At 38.5% G+C, this 25,198-nt stretch overlaps 1 protein-coding gene across 1 annotated transcript in view; it reads right to left on the bottom strand.

The window, feature by feature from the left end:
• Positions 1-25,198, bottom strand: part of HSD17B12 (hydroxysteroid 17-beta dehydrogenase 12) — a 165,233-nt gene that overhangs the window by 50,730 nt on the left and 89,305 nt on the right. Inside the window, exon 4 of the mRNA XM_061201606.1 lies at positions 10,925-11,032. Coding sequence (XP_061057589.1) covers positions 10,925-11,032 — 108 coding nt within the window. The remainder of the gene's footprint in view (positions 1-10,924; positions 11,033-25,198) is intronic.

The raw sequence follows: 25,198 nt of genomic DNA, 5'->3' as shown, positions 1-25,198 counted from the left end.
TCACCAATGGAGAGATCATCCAAAATGAAAATAAATAAGGAAACACAAGCTTTAAATGATACAAACAAGATGGACTTAATCGATACTTATAGGACATTCCATCCACAAACAACAGAATACACTTTCTTCTCAAGTGCTCATGGAACATTCTCCAGGATAGATCATATCTTGGGTCACAAATCAAGCCTTGGTAAATTTAAGAAAATTGAAATTGTATCAAGTATCTTTTCCGACCACAGCGCTATGAGACTAGATATCAATTACAGCAAAAAAACTGTAAAAAATACAAACACATGGAGGTTAAACAATACGCTACTAAATAACCAAGAGATCACTGAAGAAATCAAAGAGGAAATCAAAAGATACCTAGAAACAAATGAAAATGAAAACACGACAACCCAAAACCTACAGGATGCAGCAAAAGCAGTTCTAAGTGGCAAGTTTATAGCAATACAATCCTACCTTAAGAAACAAGAAAAATCTCAAATAAGCAACCTAACTTCACACCTAAAGCAATTAGAGAAAGAAGGACAACAAAAACCCAAAGTTAGCAGAAGGAAAGAAATCATAAAGATCAGAGCAGAAATAAATGAAAAAGAAATGAAGGAAACAATAGAAAAATCAATAAAACTAAAAGCTGGTTCTTTGAGAAGATAAACAAAATTGATAAACCTTTAGCCAAACTCATCAAGTAAAAAGGGAGAAGGCTCAAATCAACAGAAATAGAAGTGAAAAAGGAGAAGTAACAACTAACACTGCAGAAATACAAAGGCTCATGAGAGATTACTACAAGCAACTGTATGCCAATAAAATGGACAACCTGGAAGAAATGGACAAATTCTTAGAAAAGCACAACCTTCCGAGACTGAACCAGGAAGAAATAGAAAATATAAAAAGACCAATCACAAGCACTGAAATTGAAACTGTGATTAAAAATCTTCCAACAAACAAAAGCCCAGGACCAGATGGCTTCACAGGTGAATTGTATCAAACATTTAGAGAAGAGCTAATGCCTGTCCTTCTCAAACTCTTCAAAATATAGCAGAGGGAGGAACACTCTCAAACTCATTCTACGAGGCCACCATTACCCTGATACCAAAACCAGACAAAAACGTCACAAAAAAAGAAAACTACAGGCCAATATCACTGATGAACACAGATGCAAAAATCCTCAACAAAATATTAGCAAACAGAATCTAACAACACATTAAAAGGATCATAAACCCCACTTGATCATGGTGTATCCCAGGAATGTAAGGATTCTTCAATATATGCAAATCAATCAATGTGATACACCATATTAACAAACTGAAGGATAAAAACCATATGATAATCTCAATAGATGCAGAAAAAGCTTTCAACAAAATTCAACGCCCATTTATGATAAAACCCTCCAGAAAGCAAGCATAGAGGGAACTTACCTCAACATAATAAAGGCCATATATGACAAATGCACAGCCAACATCGTCCTCAGTGGTGAACAACTGAAACCATTTCCACTAAGATCAGGAAGAAGAAGGGGTTGCCCACTCTCACTGCTATTATTCAACATAGTTTTGGAAGTTTTAGCCACAGCAATTAGAGAAGAAAAAGAAATAAAAGGAATCCAAATCAGAAAAGAAGAAGTAAAACTGTCACTGTTTGCAGATGACATGATACTATACACAGAGAATCCTAAAGATGTTACCAGAAAACTACTAGAGCTAATTAATGAATTTGGTAAAGTAGCAGGATACAAAATTAATGCACAGAAATCTCTTGTATTCCTATACACTAATGATGAAAAATCTGAAAAAAAAATTAAGGAAACACTTCCATTTACCATTGCAACAAAAAGAATAAAATACTTAGGAAGAAACCTACCTAAGGAGAAAAAAGACCTGTATGCAGAAAACTATAAGACACTGATGAAAGAAATTAAAGATGATACAAACAGATGGAGAGATATACCATGCTCTTGGATTGGAAGAATCAACACTGTGAAAATGACTATACTACCCAAAGCAATCTACAGATTCAACGCAATCCCTATCAAACTACCAATGGCATTTTTCACAGAACTAGAACAAAAAATTTCACAACTTGTATGGAAACACAAAAGATCCCGAACAGCCAAGGCAATCTTGAAAAAGAAAAACGGAGCTGGAGGAATCAGGCTCCTTGACTTCAGACTATACTACAAAGCTACGGTAATCAAGACAGTACGGTACTGGCACAAAAACAGAAATATAGATCAGTGGAACAGGATAGGAAGCCCAGAGATAAACCCACACACATATGGTCACCTTATCTTTGATAAAGGAAGCAAGAATACACAATGGAGAAAAGACAGCCTCTTCAATAAGTGGTGCTGGGAAAACTGGACAGCTACACGTAAAAGAATGAAATTAGGACACTCCCTAACACCATACACAAAAATAAACTCAAAATGGGTTAAAGACCTAAATGTAAGACTGGACACTATAAAACTCTTAGAGGAAAACATAGGCAGAACACTCTGTGACATAAATCACAGCAAGATCCTTTTTGACCCACCTCCTAGAGAAATGGAAATAAAAACAAAAATAAACAAATGGGACCTAATGAAACTTAAAAGCTTTTGCACAGCAAAGGAAACCAAAACAAGACGAAAAGATAACCTTCAGAATGGGAGAAGATATTTGCAAACAAAGCAACTGACAAAGGATTAATCTCTAAAGTATACAAGCAGCTCATGCAGCTCAATATCAAAAAAAACAAACAACCCAATCCAAAAATGCACAGAAGACCTAAATAGACATTTCTCCAAAGAAGATATACAATTTGCCAACAAACACATGAAAGGATGCTCAACATCACTAATCATTAGAGAAAGGCAAATCAAAACTACAATGAGGTATCACCTCACACCAATCAGAATGGCCATCATCAAAAAACCTACAAACAATAAATGCTGGAGAGGGTGTGGAGAAAAGGGAACCCTCTTGCACTGTTGGTGGGAATGTAAGTTGATACAGCCACTATGGAGAACAGTATGGAGGTTCCTTAAAAAACTAAAAATAGAACTACCATACGACCCAGCAATCCCACTACTGGGCATATACCCTGAGAAAACCATAATTCAAAAAGAGTCATGTACCACAATGTTCACTGCAGCTCTATTTACAATAACCAGGACACGGAAGCAACCTAAGTGTCCATCAATAGATGAATGGATAAAGATGTGGCACATATATACAATGGAATATTACTCAGCCATAAAAAGAAACGAAATTGAGTTATTTGTAGTGAGGTGGATGCACCTAGAGTCTGTCATACAGAGTGAAGTAAGTCAGAAGGAGAAAAACAAATACTGTATGCTAACGCATATATATGGACTCTCAAAAAAAAAAAAAAAAGGTTCTGAAGAACCTAGGGGCAGGACAGGAAAAAAGACGCAGACATAGGGAATGGACTTGAGGACACGGGGAGTGGGAAGGGTAAGCTGGGAGGAAGTGAGAGAGTGGAATGGACATATATACACTACCAAATGTAAAACAGATGGCTAGTGGAAGCAGCTGCATAGCACAGGGAGATCAGCTTGGTGCTTTGTGACCACCTGGAGGGGTAGGATAGGGAGGGTGGGAGGAAGATGCAATAGGGAGGGGATATGGGGATATGTGTATATGTATAGCTGATTTACTTTGTTATACGGCAGAAACTAACACATTGTAAAGCAATTATACTCCAATAAAGATGTTTAAAAAAAAAAAAAACCAAAGAGAAAAGTATCTTTAAAAAAAACACAAAAAACAAATAGGAAAGAAAAGATGCTGTATAGTAAAGAATTTGTCTGGTCTTTGCCCCAGATTCCTGGGCTGGAAATGTCTAAACCCTTGGAATGTCTTTGCTATTCAAGGCGGGGCCTTTGGGATCACACCTGAGTTTAAGCTAAGGAGACAAATCAGCACAGGCTTCCTAGCTGGTAAACACACAGATGTGTGGAAAGGGTGATGAGTCCAGACTCCACAAGGAGAGGTCTCAGAAGCTCTGTGTCTGGACGCCTCTCGGACTGTGCCTTATGTGTCTGTTCATTTGGCTGGTCTTGATTTGTATCCTTCACAATACAACTGTAATTTTAAGGGTAGCAAATTGTCGAACCTGAAGGGGTCATGGGAATTTGTAGCCAGTTGGTCAGAAGTGCAGGTGGCCTGGGCACCCCCAAACTTGTAGCTGATGTCTGAAGTGAATGCAGTTTAATTGGAGACTGTGTCCTTGAACTTGTGGAGTCTACACTACCTCTGGGGTAGTTAGGGACAGAATTCAATTGTATTACAAAAGGGAAGTTTGGGGAAGTATCCTTAACCCCTAGAAGGCATGAAAATCATATCGTGGCATAATAGAGAAACTCCACCCTCTCTGCAAACTATCACCCTACCATGCTCCTGTAATCCTTTCCTATATACTTTAGAATAATAGCCTCTGTCCTTTCTTGAGCCTGAGTCATTTTATACCTGGGCTACAGGAAAAAAAAAAGGAAGGAGGGTATTTCTAAACACTTATCATTGGTGCTTTCTCAACTAACTTTATTTTGCCCTACTATTTTTCGTCCCCTCTCAGCACCCCGCCAATCGCCAACCTACCACTACAGTTTCCTCTTTAAGCCTCTCCTCTCCATTTTGAAATGATTTCTCCATGTCTTTCATTAACTAAAATAGTCATTTCCTCAGGGTGACTGATCCAGCAAGAAGACAGTAAACTGAATGTACTAATCCCAATAAGATGTAAATGAAGATGTCATTGCCCTTTCAGAGATATTTACATTTCAAAAGAAGGCAATTTAAAACTAATTTCTAATTAGTAAAGTTCCTGAAATTGGCAAGAAGATAATCTGAAGCGTTATTTTGAAGCGTTATATATTTTTAAACCCTCTGAAGAAGCAAGACTCTTCTACTTGTAACTTCCTTCATCAATTGGGACTGGAAAGCCACATAACTTCCCAGTACGCTCAAGATTTCTTCCTTCCCAGGGTTCCTAGAAAAGTTTTCCTCAACCCAGTTCCTGCCGGCTTGCGGCTCCCTCTCCTAGGCATCTATTTCCTCTTTCTTTGACACTGAACTATAAGGAAGCCATCTCTGGATCCCAACCAAATTAATTACCTGGGAGTTTGCCATTTTGAAGATCACTGGTCCTTTCCCCCAAATAGCTAAAAATACTCTTGGGTCTTTTGTTAAAAAGCTTTGAAAATTAAGTATAAACAGTTATAGAGTTGACTGATCTTAACTATTAATCTCTGCTCAAACTATCTTCTAAGATACTTATTCCCAACGCTCAACTATTCTCCATCTCAGAACATTCAGGGTAATACTAGGTTGTAGGGGAGAAAAACAGAACACAAATGCTTCCCAAGTATTTCCCATAATCCATAAAGTTGCTTAGGCAAGGATAATCAAGAGGTATTTTTGCATTCAGCTGAGGAGAAAGGAAGGATACTAATTTAAAAATAACCCACCAAATACATTAATAGAACAATTATTCATTTATGAAGGGCACAGGAAGAAAAGAGAATAAAAAGGTCTATTCCAGATTTTACAGTCAATGACTCTTTGCAATCAACTGACTTTTATTATCTATACATATTGTTGTTATTTAAATGATGCTTCCTAATAAAATTATGGGCACTGTGTAGAGATAGGAAAAAGTTGATGGGTAATAAATAGGCCTAAGACACTAAGCCATCACAGGCTGTCACCCTGTACCAACCGATTCTCTTGACTCTACAAGTTACATAAATAATGATAGTATGGGCTTCCCTGGTGGCACAGTGGTTAAGAATCCACCTGCCAATGCAGGGGACACGGGTTCAAGCCCTTGTCCGGAAAGATGCCACATGTCGCGGAGCAACTATGCCCCTGCGCCACAACTACTGAGCCTGTGCTCTAGAGCCCGTGAGCCACAACTACTGAAGCCCGTGTGCCTGGAGCCTGTGCTCTGCAACAAGAGAAGCCACCCAACGAGAAGCCCGCGCACCGCAACGAAGAGTAGCCCCCGCTTGCCGCAACTAGAGAAAAGCCCACGCACAGCCACAAAGACCCAAGGCAGCCAAAAATAAAATAAATAAATAAGTTTAAAAATAATAATAATAATAATAATGATAGTATGGGTGGAGAGGACCTTCACAGCATTTGGCATAGGGAAATTCTTGGTCTAGTATGAATTACAAGCTTGAATAAAGCTATGGTTGATTTTTTTTTTTTAATGAATCACAAAACAAGTAACTAACTTTTTCCAGGAGGACCTTTTTATTTTTACCTCTAGAATAAAGAATGCCACTTTTTAAAAGTTAAAAAAATCATAGTGAAATTTGAAAAAAGTATTCTCTGTGGCATACTTCTAAATGCAAGGCTACTCCCCTGGCCTTGGTAAATTACGCCTCCTGCGATGTATTGTATAAAGTCCTCCAAACCAATCTGGAACACACATGAGAGTCTCTCTTGAGGAATCAAGTGAGCAGTATAGCAGTCATATTTTGTTAACTAATTGTTTGCTTATTGAAAGCAGGACTGATGTCATTTTCTCTAAATAGCTGAAGTTTTTAAAGTTTTCTCAAATCTGTGTTTCTTGGCCTTTGCCTGAGAGAAGACAGCAGATGCTTACTTATTTTACACACCAGAGTTAAGAATTCATTGTCTCAACCTTACGCATTTATAGTCTCATCAAGTGATGGTGACCTTTCAGTACAAATTCACACAATTCATGGCCATTTTCTTTCTGCTTATCTTATTGAAAACAACGTTTCTTTCATAACCAATAGCTTTAGCATTTTCCTTTGTAATTCTGAAAATATTAATTTTCTTTATTAAGCACTGACTATGCTTTAGTGGTTAGTGCTATTCAAACAAATGGAATGTACCTTGGTGATTTTTATTTCTTTTTATCATTACTGGTTTCATTAATACTCGGTAGACAAAATTCTCTCCTATGACTTAATATGGATTGCTATATCTTACTAGAAATCAATGTACATGTTTGTTATTTTAGGGAATGTTATAAAGGTGAGACTGACATTAAGCAGAGGAGGAAGGAGAATAAATAAGATTATCTTCCCCTTATTAGACAGAAGGGGGGGTATGTGGGATCTGGATGGGGAGGAAAAAGGGAAGAAAGAAAGTGAAGGGGCTATAGGCCCAGGTAATCAAAAAAAAAAGAAAACATCAACACCAGACCTCTTCCACAAGTTCTAGAGGGCTATACCCACACTAGAGAAAGAAATGTAAGATTTGAGTTGAAATATGACCTAGCAATAAGATAAAATTTAGCTCATAAAGGTGTTTTAATAGTTTCCTCAAAAATCTTGACAAATTAAAATTACAATGCAATATAAGATATCTACTAATAAATGTCAATATAATTATACAAAGCTTATGATTAAGGAGACAGTTCTGGTAGAGTAGAAAGAAAACAAAATGTATAGCCAATTAATAGTATAATGTATGTGAAAGTGCTGCTATAAACTTTAAAGGAGTATGTAAACATTAGCTATAATTATTATTGATCTGTAACCAACCTAGAAATCAAAAATTAAGTTGTCTGTGTATGTGTGTGTGTGTCTCCATTAAGTATTCAATCAGAACTATTTAATTACAATATAACTTCAAAGCAGGGTTTCTCAACCTCAGCACTGTTGAGATTTTAGACTGATCATGCTTTGCTGTGGGAGTCTGTCCTGTGCACTGAAGGATGCTTAGCAGCATCCCCGCCCTGTACCCGCCAGGGGCCAGTAGAACTTCCTCCTCCTTCCCCCTCAATTAGTGACAACCAGAAATGTCTCTGGACATTGCCAGACACTGCAAAACTGCCCCTGGTTGAAAGCTATGTTAAAGCACAAGAAAAACCTAGAAATTATATTTATGGCTCTCCCACACAAACTGAGGATGAGAGACAGCCAAGATGAACTAGAGCTAGATATCCATCACTAGGCACATGTGGCTACGAACACTTAAAATGTAGCTAGTCCAAACTGAGATATGTTATAAATGTAAAATACACCCTAGACTTGAGGATTTGGTATGAGAAAAAGAACACAAAATGTTTCGAAAAACTTTATGTGGATTACATGTTAGTGATAATATTTTGGATACAGTGGGTTAAAATAAAATACATTATAAAAATTAGTTCATTTGTTCCTTTTTGCTTTTTAAAAATGTGGCTACTAGAAATGTTCAAATTAAATGTGTGGTTTGCATTATTATTTCCAGTGGACAGTGCTGAACTTGTGCAAAAAATTTTCCCTCCTTCACACTATACATTCCAGGCAGCCTTTGATAACAGAGAGCTCTGTCCCCAGTTTTCTCTTTATCTTCTCTCCATTCTCCTTGGATTAGCTCCAGTTTCCTTTCTTCAGTAAGATTACTACTCAGAGATGACTTACCTCCAAACTCTATCTCTAGTTAGGAGCTCTACCGAAACCTAGATCCATATGTCCACTATCGACTTAACAACCCCACTTGGACATCCTAGAGGAACCCCAAACTTAAATGATCCTCATTCCCAAAAAGGCTCCTCCTCCAGGATTCCCCATTTTATTAGATGGCACTATTGACACAGATGCTCAAGCCAGAAACCTGAAGTTCATCATGAGTTCTCTTGCAATCTCTCACAAGTAGAGTCCTGCTTCCTCTACTTCCTCAATATTTCTGGAATCATCCTTTTTCCTAACACTGGCTAGGCCAAGTCACCATTATTTCTCCCCATATCAACTCCATCATCCCTTTTGCCCTCTTATTACACCCTGCCCTCCCCATCTCAACACTTAGCCCACAGGTAACTAGTTTTGATGAGGGCTGTCTTTCCCTTTAGAACATTACACTACATAAAGCCAGGCGCTTTCCTGTTCATTGTTGTATCTCCAGTTCATTGACTGACGAATGAATGCATGAATGAATGAATGAATGAATAAAGAGGGGTGTAAACTGCCAACTCACAGGTTGCAATTTACTAAGGGGCTGGACTACAAAAGCAGTGGTTCCATTAGCATATGTGGCCCAGGAAAATATCAACCCTTAGGTCTAAATATCAATGCTTATGTATTGACACAAGTCCTAGGATTCTAGAAGTGGGGAAAAGGTGCTTGGGCACCATGTACTCTGCACCCTCATCCTTAAGAGATCTATCTATTGTGCATAAAATCACACTGCAGACTTTGTATATACTGGGTCAGGAAAGAACAGCCGAAGAGTGCCTTTTATAACCCTCCAGCCCAGCAGCAACCTGATGCCTGACATCTTCCATTTTCAATGGCATAGTCCCAGAGTAGCTATACTTTCAAAGTTACCCAGTGAAAAGCAGCTGAAATTTATACAAAGCTAAGAACAACTGTGATTAACTGAACTACTCCTGAAACAAAGTTATTCTCCAAGAACACAAGTTCAAAATAAGTCTCCTCTCATTAGGGATCCTTGATCCCCCTCCTTGCCTAAGCCAGCCTTCACTCTCCAATCCATGACTAGTTTGAAAGGGGTTTGGATGGACTATGGCAGTGTCTATCCTAACTAGTAAGTTACAGCTACTACTGACTTGGAATTTTTAAAAAGTTGAGAATTTTACAGATGTTAGCTGTGCTTTAGGTTAAGCTAAAGGAAGAAGAGCTTGTGAAAGACTACGAGTAATGTATGTATTAGAGAAGAACAAGGCAAAAATTAGACCTCCGTGTTCATTCATCCTTTGCTACTGGCTCTCCTATAAGTATGGGAATAGCTGTGAGGGTAGGTGGGGCGTGGTGATGTGTGATATGGACCAGGCAGGAGCTGAAAAGATAACACATCAAAGCCAGGGTTAACCCCAGGTCCAATGGCACTATGTAGGGCTATAACGTGTATAACTTTTTTTTAATTGCCTTTTCAAGAAATTATGTAAAAGACCATTCTTTTATAGTATGAGGAAGACAGGTGGGGTCTTGACTAAAGAAAGGTTAAGAAACTTTTTTTTAAAGTATTTTCTCTTCGTCGTTCCTCCTTTTATAGTCCAATAAAGAAAACAATGGCAATTACCAGGTTCACACCAATTTAGGCAGTGGGATAAAGAGATTTAGAGAAGAAGTGACATTTTTCTGAACTAGATTCCCTTTTTCTTTCTAGAAATGAGTCAGAGAATGCTGGGTAACTTTCTGAAGCCTGTTTTTTTTTTTTTCTTTTCCTCAAAATCTGGTGAATCTTTTCCATAACAAGGTCCAATACTTCCACATCTCAGCAGAAGCATCGGTTTTTGGCAATAAGGTAGCTGAGGTGTAACACAAGGGAGTAGGAGACTCAGAAAAAACAAACAGTGGCTAAATCCCATGCGCAGTACTCAGTCTCTACGGCAGCTTAGGCAAGTCACTCATCTCTCTGAGCCACGTCTTCTCAACTGGGGTGATAGCTCCCCCAAGGGAACAAAAATTGATTCGGGGGTATGGTGTGAGCTCTTATTCTTTTTATGTATAAAGAACAGATATACATACAGCACATAAACAAGATACACAGTGGATCTGTGGTATTAAAGTCTCATGGGAGGGTGGACTAGGGGAAAATAATGTCTAAAAAGGCTCCTTGTGGGGGGGGGGGTTAACATTGAACAAAAGGCTGAGACCCCTCTAAGCCTTTATTTCCTCAGCTGTAAAAATGGGTCAGCATTACCCACCACAAAGGATTATTATGATATAGCTATATCTAAATATATGCAGAGAGAATGCGAGACTGGAAATAAAGCAGGCAGGGAAAACAACCTAAATTGTAGAATCATCATTAAAACACAACCCAAAACATAAAGATTCAAGCGTATATAGATCCATATCATCTAATGATCACTTGTATTAACGAGACAATTTTCTTCTCACTAGTCATTTCACCAGTTGAACACCTAACATCCAAAAAGAAAGTCCTAGTCAATAAATGCAAGAAGAATCTCTAAACATGAAAAAGATACAAACCTAAAACACCAATTTCAAGACCTGCCAAGCTTGTTTTAATTTTATCATAAATATCTTCTGATGTAAAGTCAACAGCAATGGTCTTTGTTTCCACTTTGAATTTTTCTCCTAGGGAAAAAAACACAAACGGAGAGAGGAAAAATTAGTATATGGCAATTAAGATTTAAGCATTTGATGACATTCCCTTTCAAACACTTTTTTCCCAATTTTATATGAAATTTAGACCAGGATAATTTTAAGCGATCATGAGACCACCTAAGATATGATATAGAGTCAACACAGTAGTTCTGCAATAAAATTCCAATGTTATCACAGAGCTGGCTGAATGTTCCTTAATCAGTTCTCCTATAAATCAATAATGATGACTTTTTAGACCCTTAGGTGCAAATAATAAAACATGATGCATATCATAATATTATATACTCTTTAAATATCACTGGTTTGTGATTTTAATTGCAAACTGATACTTCATAATTTCAGGAAAAAGTCTTAAGGGTGATCTATTAAAACAAAAAATCCACCTTATTAAAGTGGAAATAAAATGAATATGATCATATTGGAATTTAGGAGCTTGGTTAATAATGAATAATCACTACATTTAAAAAGCCACACAAAATGCATAGTAATGGAGCTACAAAGTGACATCAGAAAGACCTCAGTGTTCTATTTTGCACAGGACTGTTAAGGTCCAAACAGAGCTAAGGGAAATAACAGATTCAGAAATGAGACCCTGGAGAAACAAAACTCATCTGAGGGAACATGTCATGTTGATTTCTGCCTTCACTAGTGAGCCGCTTTGAGAAGATGGCACGGACTGCGAGGTCACCCAGACTTGGGTACCAATTTGACTTCCACACTTATTTGCTAAATGACTTTGAGCAAGTCACATGTCCTCTATGGGCCTCAGCATCCTCTTGTGACAATGAAGGTAATAATACCCATTAGTGCTATCAACGCAAAGGTACCAAAGTATTACCTTTAGTACTAACAATACTACCATGTACTGGCATACATGAGGCACTCCATAAAGTCTCCAAGAATGCTTATTCTTTGGAACTTGATGAGAATTCAAAAGAATTAATTTAAAAATCCTGCTTCCAAAAATAAAATTTTCTTCCTTTGAAGTCAATGCCGGCTTATCACAGAATATACAGCAGTAATCCACATAGGAGGTTTCTGTTCTTGATCTGAAAGGATTTATGTCTAAAACTAAAGAGCTGGTTCACAAGAGATTCTTTAGACTCAATGAAAAGTATCCACCCTAGATAGGAATCTATGAATAAACTAAAGAGGATATAACTGACCTGGAAAATACCTTATCTGGTGTTAAAGGTATACCTACTATTCGAATACAAATGAGTTATTACGTGTTCATGTAATGGACAGCCAGATACAGGGCTGTCATTTCCCAGTAGCTGGTCTGACATGTCTTAGCATAAATGGTTCACAGAATTTACCACAAGTAAGTAAAGAACTCTGCCTTTATTAGAGCCACCAATTCACAAGAAAAAAGACCAAAATCAAAAGGCTGAAGGATACCTTTTACTGAATGTAAAACTTTATTCCGGAAGTAAAATAAGATAAAATTTATCTATTTATTTGAGGAAAGCAACGTCTGTTTCCACACTAGCACTATATACTGACATTTAGGAAAATTCCTCTCTAGTAATAAAAGCTACCTCACAACCCCTGAATCAAATTTACTTTTAGATCTCACAGGATTTGGTGAATGTACTTATATGGCACAGTCTTACATAGATACGCTGCTTAAAAAAAAAAAAAAAAAAAAATTCAGAGACCCTTTTGTAAAGAATGTTACTTAATAAGAACCCTCCAGTAAGCTCTTTCTCATGTCTTCACACTAGGATAAGCAAAATGGTTTCTGACACAAGTTTTTCAAGATAAATAAAAATTTGAACTGATACCTGAATTACTCTGAATCATGTTCTAGTCCAGTTAACGTTGTTTACTTTCTCTTAACTTTCCTTCACTGCCTCTATTGTGGGCTTTTCTTTCTTTTTTTTTTAACATAGGTCAGCTCCTGCCACCCTCCTTGCAATCCTCCAAAGCGTTCCATCTCATTTACAGTAAGAACCAAAGTCTTCAGCATTAGCCTGATACTGAACTAATCTCCACCCACTTACTCTCCAGTTGCTCCCCAGCCTTGGTCACAGGGATCCTAGCAGTTCTTTAGACACAGGATGTTCTCCAAATATACTCAAGGCTTTTGAACTTACTGTGCCCTCTGTCTGGAATGCTTTTCCACATCCTCTGTTTCTGTTGGGTCTGTAAGTAAATGTTACCTTCTCAGAGAAGCCTTCATTGACCACCCTGTAAAAAATGCAGGGCTTCCTGGTGGCGCAGTGGTTGAGAGTCTGCCTGCCAGTGCAGGGGACACGGGTTCGAACCCTGGGCCGGGAGGATCCCGCATGCCACAGAGCAGCTAAGCCTGTGCGCCACAACTACTGAGCCTGCGCTCTAGAGCCTGTGAGCCACAACCACTGAAGCAAGCGTCTGGAGCCCATGCTCCTCAACAGGAGAGGCCACTGCAATGAGAGGCCTGAGCTCCGCAGCGAGGAGTGGCCCCCGCTCGCCGCAACTGGGGAGAGCCGGCACGCAGCAACAAAGACCCAAATCAGCCAAAAGTAACTAAAAAAACAAACAAACAAAAAAAAATGCAGCCATTCCTCCCCAGCACTCCTTGTCCCCCTTCCCTGCTTTATTTCATTCCATCGTGCTTACCCCTCTCTAATATACTATGTATTTTAATAATGCATGTGTTTGTTGTCATCTGCTCCCACCAGAATTAAGCTTGTGAGGACAAGGTCTTGGATTTGCTTTGTTCAGTTGCTCAACAATGTCACAAAGGCTCCAGGGTCCTTCCACCCTTTTCTCCTATTCCCCTAGGCTGGCTCTTCTCTTGGTTTCAAGAGAGCCACTGCCATTCCAAGCATCCATGCAGGCAATGTTCAGAGGCAGAAATGGGGCATCCCTGTTATATGTCCCTTTTATAGTGAGGAAAACTTCCTCAGAAGAATCCAGCAGACTTCCCTCACATTTCTTTTCCCAAGATGATGGGATATGTCTTAAAAAACTAAAAAAAGAGCTAACATATGATCCTGCAATCCCACTCCTGGGCATATATCTGGAGAAAAACATGGTCTGAAAGGATACATGCACCCCAATGTTCATTGCAGCACTATTTACAATAGCCAAGACAAAGAAGCAACCTAAGTGTCCGTCGACAGAGGAATGGATAAAGAAGATGTGGTACATATATACAATGGAATATTACTCAGCCATTAAAAAAATAATGAAATAATGCCATTTGCAGCAACATAGATGGACCTAGAGACTGTCATACTGAGTGAAGTAAGTCAGACAGAAAAAGAGAAATATCCTATGATATCGCTTGTATGCAGAATCTAAAAAGAAATGATACAAATGAACTTATTTACAAAACAGAAACAGACTCACAGACTTAGAAAATGAATTTATGGTGACGGGGGTGGGGGTGGGGTGGAGGAGGATGGGGGAAGGGATAGTTAGGGAGTTTGGGATTGACATGTACACACTGCTATATTTAAAATGGACAACCAACAAGGACCTACTGTATAGCACAGGAAACTCTGCTCAATATTATGTAACAACCTAAACGGGAAAAGAATTTGAAAAAGAATAGATACATGCATTTGTATAACTGAATCAACTTTTGCTGTACACCTGAAACTATCACAACATTGTTAATCAACTATATGCCAATATAAATAAAATTTTTTTTTTAAAAAAGATTATGGGATATGCATGCTCTTGACCAGGCCCATGTACTGGCTTTGAGGATTCCGTGAACCGTCCCTACCACTACCACCAAGTTGTGTGAATCAAAAATAGTAGCACATATATAAGAATAGGACAGGAAATGCCTCTCTCTGGCCAAGACAATTAGAAAAGAATTACGAAGGATGTTCTAAAAGGCTGAGGTGGAGATAGCTGGCTTCCTTAGGAACTAGGAAATAAATCTAGTCATCTTCCTCCTCCCCATAGTCTATCAGCTCTCATCTGACCCTGCCAACAGAAGCCAACACAGATGAACAAGAATCCTCAATTTTAAACGTCAGTACAAGGATGTAATAAGCACCTGGAAGAGAAGTGGGGACCACATACACATAATACAACCTTCATTTCCACCTTCGCCACCTCCCCTACCCAAGGTTCTTCATAAGACTACCAGTTCACAACTCAGCAACAGCCCACCCCTGGGGAAGAGTAAGAACTTCACCAAAGCCTTTGGAGACATACTTCTGAGTACTCTGATCCTTGCCCACCACAGAGGCCCATGACATGACAGCCTCTGTCAAGTCTTTCCTCCAGGGTAGGAGCTGTGATAAGTTAAAATAAATACCCTACAAGTGTGTGGAATAAAGATATACAAACAAGTGAATCTGAAGGTTGCAAATGGAAAGAGATGAGCCACTCAACTGCCCCTTCAAGGAAATTCTGGTTACCCCAGCTGCTGGGGTATCATCAGCAGACAGCTTTCAGGTGTCAGCCCCTTGGCAGGGGGAAGGGGGAGGCAGGGGGAGGGGGTTGCCTCAGCTTCAGAGAGTTGCCTGGACCAAGATCATGCCTTTCTCATGACATCCACATCCAATGAGTGATTGAGGTGAGAGTATAAAGCAATTGGACAGCGTTTACTGCCCGCATTCTGATTCCAAAAGTATAGTCTGTTTATTATCATATTTTTCTGTTCTTTCGTAATGCCCTAGTTTTAATTATTCTAACTTTAAGATAAGTTTTAATACATCTAGTAGTGCAGAGCTCCTTTACTATTATTCTTTTTCAAAAGTTTATTGGTTTTCCTTACTTGTTTAGTCTCAGTTTTTATTGGGTTGCATTCAACATTTCAATTAAATTTATGAAGAATGACAATGTGGCGGTCCCTCCAGGCTCTCCATTTATTCAATGTCTCACAGTAAAATCTAGTGTTGTGAATTCTTAAAGAAATTAAAGAACTAAAGAATCCCATTATTAGAATACTATACACCATATGCAAAGATACTCCATACTACTGACTATTTGTACTGACTTAAACCCTTTGATATTTGAAATTGGGTAGGCTAGCATCCTAGCTACTAGTTGTAGCCAAATATAATCATGCCCTCCTTCCCTTTTTTCCAGACTGAAATGATTCCGATATGGTCTTGGCCCTCTATCTCTCAGCCTAGTGGCTAAAATGAAAAACTAAGAAGCAAAAAACTCAGATGATTGATATGAGCTGTTCAAGACAGTCAACTCACTAGAAATGGGGCAGAAAATCAGCTCTGGCTTAAAAAGTGGGGAATGAAGCTAAGAAATAGCTGGGCTGATACCATTCATCGCTTTTTATCTACTATTCCACTGAAAACCACATGACCACAATGGTGGAATATTAGAAAGCAAATATTATTCATAAATATAGAGCTATAACAATGAATGTCCTAACTGCCTTGAGTCAGTCCATCACTTCTAAGAATGGGTGCCCCACTCCTACACTCACATTGCTGATTTTTACTCACAGGATCCTGAATTAGTTCAAGTCTGGAATTGACAGAGAAGGAACTTCTCTGTCAAAAGTAGTTTCAAGATGCAGCTAAAACACCTCTCAATATTAAAACTATCAGGTGGGACTTCCCTGGTGGTGGAGTGGTTAAGAATCCGCCTGCCAATGCAGGGGACATGGGTTCGATCCCTGATCCAGGAAGATCCCACATGCCACGGAGCAACTAAGCCCATGTACCACAACTACTGAGCCTGTGCTCTGGAGCCCACGAGGCACAACTACTGAACCCACGTGCCACAACTACTGAAGTCTGCACGTCTAGAGCCCATGCTCCACAACCAGAGAAGCCACTGCAATGAGAAGCCCGCACACCGCAACAAATAGTAGCTCCCACTTGCTGTAACTAGAGAAAGTCCGCGCACAGCAACAAAGACCCAACGCAGCCAAAAATAAATAAATAAAATAAATTTAAAGAAATAAAAAAATAAAATAAAATAAAAATAACACGTTTTTATGTTCAAACCTAGAAAGGTCATGAACATATTCATAATAGCCTTATGTTTAACATACTTCTAGGTCTGGCCATCACTATTTTCATTTTGCTCAACAAATTGACATCTCTCCACTTTCACTGAAGACTAGGATAATATATTGGTGGTTTATATTGATACAAATACCAGAAAAAAAAAAATCAACATCTCTCAAATTTAACAGTTTTGCTCTAAGAATAATCTTATAGGTCTTAGAAAGACTTTCCTCATTTTTTCCCCTGGGTGTCTGGGGATATTAGGTCTGAGAATGCTAGAAAAGAGATCTAATCTACATAAACTCATGTACTATTTATAATTTTTCTATTAATAACAACCAAAAATAATATATTGATTCTCCTTTCTTGACACATCTGCTCCAAATAAACAATCTGTCTTTCCCCCTAAGTTTCAGTTTCCCCCTATTCATTACAAAATTCCTATTACATTTATCCTTCCTCATCTTTTCCATATTATAAATTTCATCATTTAAGATTCGAGTTGTGTCACCACCTCTGTGGACTGAATTTTCATGATTCCCATTACCTCCAACGTAAAGCTACTGACTTCCTCTCGACTGTGCTCCTAGAGACCTTCTATATAACACTATTAAGCACTTCCCATAATACATTATGCAAAGAGTCTCTACTTCCTAACAAACACAATCAATTTGTTATCTTTGTATTCCCAGCACCTAGCACAATGCCTGGCATATAGCAGAGGTCACTCAAATGTTTGTTGAGTGAATAAATGCATCTAGGCCAACACAGCTGATATATTAAAATCATCTCACTACTTCTTGAACTCCTCTCTATAGAAATAAAACTACATGCCAGTAAGAGATGTCTGTGTGAGACATAATAACATAAGGTACTTAACATTAGGCTTTTTAAAGCATTAAGATAAATTGAGAAACAACTCAGTTCTTCCATCTGTCCTGCCTGGGTTGGACTACCATCCACATGGAAGTAGAAACACTTTAGAGTAATTAGAAACCTTAGAAAACCATCCAGTCTCATGAATAAAGTACTCCAGAAGCTTAACTCAGGGGCACCGAGATGAAGGTGGAAGATACTTTAGTCATGGGACCACTCTCCCTCTCCCCAGCCCTGAAAAAGATAATCAGGGGGAGAGGAGAGACTCTTGGGAAAATGGTACTATATTCAATGCCTACCAATTTTAGCTTCTTAAATCTAAATTCATTAAATTCAATTTGTAACTATAAAAATGTACTGCATGTTTTGAAAACCCCCTCCATTTTCACATGTTTTACAATATTTAGAGCTGTAAAAAGTGAGTCTTTTGTACTTTTTCTAGTTTTTAGGAGAAAACAAAGAACAAGTCCCATAAACATATCCTTTCCACTTAACTTCACTCCTTTTCCTGTTTTCTTTTTTACCCCCAAACCTCACCATCTCCCTTCACCCCTGCCCCTTGGGATTAGACATCTCCCCACAGAGAAAGCCTCCCTTATGTAGCTCTGGAGAAAAGGTGCTTATGCCCTAGATGGGAAAAATTCATCTGACTCCATTTTTTTTTAAAGGCCCACTTAATTATAATTATCAGAGATGCTACACAAATCAAGGTCCATTTCTTTTTTACATTGCCCTTGAAAATATATTCATGACAATTTTAATCTCAGATGAAGAGACTCACTTTCAGTCAAATCAAAAAATCTGTCATAGCATCATCAGGGATTCCATCCCAAACCAAGTATTTATTTCTTTTTTTTAAGCCAAGGTTCTTATAAATTTTATTCATTACAGCCTATTTAACTAGAACAGCCGTCTGCAATAAATAAAAACCTTATACCATGTGAAATTGTTCTACCAATAGGGCATGAATAGGTCCCATTCTTTTTAAGCCCTGAGTTCTACATTTGGTTCAGGTATTGTAGACCCCTGGACAAGGCATCTTTGAAGAAATTTTCAAATAAAGATGTTTATTTTCTACACTTGGAGGAAAAAACGGCCTGCCAATGGAAACATCTGAATTTTATTTTTTGAGGTGAGAAAAATATAAAAATTATTTCTAACATTATTATGCTTAAGATTCCAAGATGATATTGCTAATACTATGGAAGCAGAGGATTATGGGCTGAATATCTGTGCCCCCCCCCAATTCATATGTTGAAGGTCTAAACCCCAATGTGATGGTGTTTGGAGGTGGGGCCTATGGGAAGTAATTAGGTTTAGCTGAGGTCATGAGGGTGGGGCCCTCATGATGGGATTCGTGACCTTGTACAAAAAGGAAGATAGAGAGAGCTCTTTCTCTCTACACAACACACCTAGGAAAGGCCAAGTGAGGACACAGGGAGAAGACAAGCCAGGAAAGAGGCTCTCACCAGGAACTGAATCTGCCAGCACCTTGATCTTGGACTTGCCAACCTCCAGAACTGTGAGAAACAAAGGTCTGCTGTTTAAGAGATCCAGACTATGGGGCTTCCCTGGTGGCCCAGTGGTTAAGAATCCACCTGCCAATGCAGGGGACACGGGTTCGAGCCCTGGTCGGGGAAGATCCCACATGCCACGGAGCCACTAAGCCCGTGCGCTACAACTACTGAGCCTACACTCTAGAGCCCAAGAGCCACAACTACTGAGCCCGCGTGCCACAACTACTGAAGCCTGAGCGCCTAGAGCCCGTGCTCTGCAACAAGAGAAGCCACCGCAATGAGAAGCCCGCGCACCACAATGAAGAGTAGCCCCCGCTCACCACAACTAGAGAAAGCCTGCACACAGCAACAAAGACCCAACACAGCCAAAAATAAAAATAAATAAAATAAATAAATTGAAAAAAAAAAAAGACAGAGAGAGAGACCCAGACTATGATATTTTATTATGGCATCCTGAGCCGACCAAGACATAGAATTTGTTCAAAACAGCATGGGGATGCAGTCAGAAGCTCTGGACTTGAATGCCAGCTCTATCACTTGTCTGAGGGTCCTTCAATCAAGTCTTTCAACCTTCAGGAATTCCATTTCTTAGGCTTTAAACTACAAGAAATAATACCCACCCTACAGAATTCCTATGAGGATTACATGTCATAGCATATGAGAATGTATTTTATGAAACTGTAAAGTCTTATTCAAATGTTTTCTTTTCCTGTATCTGCCAATATCTACAAAGATGACTGCATGATATATAGTTGTTTTTTCCTAAACAGCACAGGCTGCTGTAGGTATTATCTATATCATTAACTCTTTCCTCTTTGCATCAGCCGCATATCCCCTGTCAATCTGACCAAGCACATATACCTCCACTTTAAAGAGTGATTTATTTATTACTGTATCACCCATGGAATCTATGGTTACAATATACTACTTAAGCCATGCCTTTAGTGTCCCAAGTGTTTCTTTCACTCAGTTTGCTTGCTATTAACCTTTGAATTACTATGCTTTATCTATTTCAAGATGCACATTTTTATTCATTTTTTATCTCTGAGATCAGAATGCCTTACAATTGATGGTGTGGCAGTTTAATAGGCCATTTTTCTTTCTTAATGCTTATAAGCTGCATCATTTCATGATCAATGGTGTCTCAGATTTGATGAAAGAAACAGAACCCTGCTGGTCTCCACCCTCCTCTTTCAGGTCACAAAATGAACAAAGGACAGCTTCTAAATGCAAGATTCTCTGGTATTGCAGTGCCTATTACATTCCAACGCCACCGCTAGTCAAGAAGGCAGAAGCTTGCCCATCCGAAACTAAGACCCGACAACCTTAGCATATGCTCATTCATTTACTCAGGCGACACAGGCATTTGCCACCAGGCAAAGCACCTCACTCCCTAAATTGTCAGTTCCGTGAGGGTAGGGTCCGTGTCTGGTTTTTTTCTTTACCACTATACACTCAGAGCCCAATAGTGCCCGGTACATGATAGGAGCTCAATGAGTATGTTTTGGCTGATTAAATTCAAGAAGTACACACTGAGTAGTGTCCACATGTCAGACTTTACCCTGAGAATAATAGCAGATACCTGCAAATAGGTCATGTTCTGGTGAAGGAAATGTGTGTGAACCCAACTGGTGCTCTAATAAATATAAACAAAGCGTGCAAAGAGAAAGCAATCACTCTTGCAGAGTGGGATTTTCTACAGGAGGTGACACTGGTTTCGAGTCCTTGAGTAGGAATGGGCCATGCAGAGAAGGAGAAGTAGGCAAAAGCAGAGAGTGGGGAAAAGGAAGGGTATGTGGATGGAGTAGGTGGTACACAGAGAGAAACAGAAAGAAACAGTTCTGTAGAAGGACACTGGTGGAGGCTGTATGTGCCAAGATAACAAGCAGGACCAGCTACATAATTTGCTGGGGCCCAGTACAAAACAGAAATGCGGGACCCCTTGTTCAAAAATTAAGACTTTCAGGATGGTGACAGCAGAGCATCAAACCAAAGACAGGGCCCTGTGCAAATGCACAGGATACAGACCTATGAAGGCGGCCCTATAACACGTTGACAAGTCATCCTGTGTATTAGAGTACTTAGCAGAGGTTCTTAAGCTGGGAAGTGACACGACCACACTTGTTTTTAGGAAGGAAATGCTGTGGCAAAGAGGACACAGCCTATTATCAAAAGTAACGGGCAGCTAGGAGAGAACACAGCAGCTGCCGAATTAGTCCTAAGAGAAGGGGCCCAAAGAAGGTAGGCAGCAGTGGAAACGGGAGATCTCTGAGTTGGGGGAGAGAGGACACAATGGTTTTATCTATCTGCTTTAGATAGTTTATTAACTATCGTATCTTAGAGCTAAAACAGTCCTCATTTGGGACTTCCCTGGCGGTCCAGTGGTTACGACTCTGCATTCCAATGCAAGGGCCACGGGTTTGATCCCTGGTCAGGGAACTAAGATCCCACATGCTGCGCAGCCAAAAAAAATAATAAATCAAAAAATAAAACAGTCTTCATAAGTTTTGCATATGAGGCAACATTCCTCCAATATGTCTCGGCATTTTTTAAATCACATAAAATGTTTCTCTGTTATTTTTATTTTTTATTTTTTTTGGAAAGCAACTTTTTTCTTGAGGTAGCTTACTTACTTCTCTTTATTGGCTTGAGAAATGAAATTATAGTCATCTCTTGGTATCCAGGGGGATTGGTTCCAGGACCCCCTGTGGATATCAAAATCCACAGAGGCTCAAGCCCCACAGTCAGCCCATGTATTCATGGATTCAACCAACCCAGGATCGTAAACATAATACATGATCCTGTGGTTGGTTGAATCCACAATGTGGAACCCACAGATACAGAGGGCCGTGAGTACTACCAGTAAGATCTGGGCCAGAGCTGACCAATTTTCCATGCAGGATAGTAGTGAACTAAAAATCAAGTTGGAAATCAAAAGGGATATTTTTGTTACCCTCCATAACATTCCTCCCTTCTTCTTTCAAAGAGAAAGGTAGTTAGAACTAATTGAAGTCAAATATCACACGGTACCTTTCTTCTAAAAATGCTGATTGTGCTTTTTTTTTTTTTAAGTGACCTCTTTTTATCTCAACCTGTCACTCTGTTCTTACAAGATTCCACTCTGGTTTTGTGAGATCTTGCCACAGGAAAAAGTATTCTTTTCAAGATCTGGGTCTCTCACTTTGGTATTTAGAAAAACGAAGCTTAACAGTTGCTTTTATTTCTTTAAAGACAAAACAAAACAAAACTAGGAACTTTCGAAAAAACCACCATAAAATTTAAAATATCAGCTATTGAAATAAGTATTTTACTTTATGGCAATTAATACTTTGAAGATCAATATAGTTCAACATTTTGTCAAGAGTAGAACCATTTTTCTATTTAACACAAAAAACAAACCTCTTCATTTAAACTGTTAAAAGAGCACAGTCTTCATATATTAAACCAAAGTAAAAGCAAAAGTGCTTGATTTAGAGTCTCCTCCTGTACTCTTTGAACTAAGGATAAGGACCCGACACCAATCATCCTGGCTCTAGGACGTCCTAAAGAACTCAGAGGTTCCATGTAAAATGCATAGGGTTGCAGTTAATAGTCTACCAACTGAACAGGAGTAATAACTATTATAGTTATCAATTACTGAGAATCAACTAGATGCAAAAAAGTCTACTGAATGACATTATGTCATTTAATCTGCAAAAGAATTTACTGGTACCTTGCTGAAACTTGCAAATGATTACTCTCATAAATTTCAGTTTTCATCATTTGAAAGGCCATCATTTATTTATTTATTTTTTAAATTTTGAAATAATCTCAAGCAAAGTTGCAAATGCTGTACAAGGAACTTTTTTTCCGGAACCATGTTCCATTCAGTTGCTGATAAGATTCCATCACCCATAAATCCTTCAATGTAGCAGTTCTCAAACTGTGGTCCATGACCCTGAGGGTTCCTGAGAGTCAGAAATACCAAGACGTTATTTGCCTTCTTCAGTGTTGTGACAATTGCACCAATGGCACAAGAGCAATGATGGGTAAAACTGCTACAATCTTAACAGGAATCAAAGCAGTAGCACCTAACTATGTTAAAAGTCACTGTATTCTTCACATACTGGCAGTAAAAAAGAAAATAAGTCAGTTTCGTTAAAGAATGTCTCCTGATGAAGCAGTAAAACAAGTAATTTTCTTAAATCTCTATTCTTGCGTACACATCTTTTTAATGTTCCATGTGACAAAATGGGAAGTGTGCATAAAGCACTTTTTCTGTGTACCTAATACAATGGCCGTCTTGAGAAAAAGTAGGTGCAATTGAGTCATGAGCTGAATTAGCCCCTTTTTTTCATGCAGCATCATTTTACTTGAAAGAACAACTGACAGAAAAACTATGCTAATTCAGAGTTGGCAGACATACCTTAAAAAAAAGAATGAAGTAAGTCTGTCACTTCAAGAAAAACAAGCAACAGTATTTACTGTCCATGATAAAGCTGGAGATTTTAAGTGAAAATTAGTACTTTGGAAAACTTGTATCCACCATCATGAGACTGAAAGAAAAGATTTTTCTGATGAGATTAGGGGTGATATTCATAATTGTAATTTGGGGGGACTGTGCCAACAACAGTAAGATCTGCAGAACTCAGGAACCAATATTTTCCAAAGATCAATGCATCAAGTTACAAAATCATGATTGGCAAAAGACCGATTCAAAGTGGGAGGTAGACAAACGGATTTTAAGGTAATTGAGTATGAAAAATTGGTATGTTTTCAGATTCCATATTGCAACTAACCTTGAAGAAACCTCCACTTAAGGAGTTTTGATGTAGTATCGAAGAAGAAGATCCACAATTATCTGAAGATGCTACTGAAATCACTTTCTCTTTTCCAACTACATATCCATGTGAAGCCAGATTTTCTTCTTATACTTCAACCAAAAGAACATATCTCAGCAGACTGAATGCAGAAGCAGATCTGCAAATGCAACTGTCTTCTATGCCAGATATCAGAGATTTTCAAAAATGTAAAACAATGCCACTCTTCTCACTGAATCTTGTTTTGTTTCAGAATAAAGTTATTTTTCTTACTAAAAATACATTACGTAAACACAGAATGTGTTTATTGCTATTATTTTTACATGAATTAAATAATTATTTTTAAAAATGACTCAGTTTGAATTTCTAATACAATAAACATTGATAGCTATATCCCACATAAACAAAAGCTCTTTGGGGCTCTCAATAATTTTTAAGAGTATAAAGGGGTTCTGAGACTAAAAAGTTTAAGAATGTTCCTTTTGTATTTATTTCCTACCAAGACAGTCTCCTAAATATTACATAACCATCAAAATCTAGAAATTAACCTTGATACATTACTGCCTTCTAATTCTTGGGGTCTGTTCAAATTTCATCAATTGTCTCAACAATGTCCTTACTGCAAAAGGATCCAAATCAGAATCATCCATTGCATTTAGCTGCCATGTCCGTTCAGCTTCTTTCAATCTGGAACAGTTTTCCAGTCTTTTCCTGACCTTTATGACTTAGATACTTTGAAGATCACAGGCCAATTACTTTGTAGAATGTCCCTCAATTTAGGTTTGTATGTTTCCTCATTATTAGATTCAGGTTATACATCCTTGGTGGGAATATCATAGATATGAAATTGTGTTTCTCATTGCATCCTATCAATTGTCCCATTACCGATGAAGATACATTTGATCTCATATTAAGGTGGTGTTTGACTGGCTCCTCCACTGTAAAGTTACTATTTTTCCCTTCGTAATTAACAAATATTTTGGTATTTTGTGGGGAGAGATTTTGAGACTACATAAA

The sequence above is a fragment of the Eubalaena glacialis genome, chromosome 10, assembly GCF_028564815.1.
Source record: "Eubalaena glacialis isolate mEubGla1 chromosome 10, mEubGla1.1.hap2.+ XY, whole genome shotgun sequence".
Taxonomy (NCBI): domain Eukaryota; kingdom Metazoa; phylum Chordata; class Mammalia; order Artiodactyla; family Balaenidae; genus Eubalaena; species Eubalaena glacialis.
This window is presented reverse-complemented; position numbering and strand designations above follow the sequence as displayed.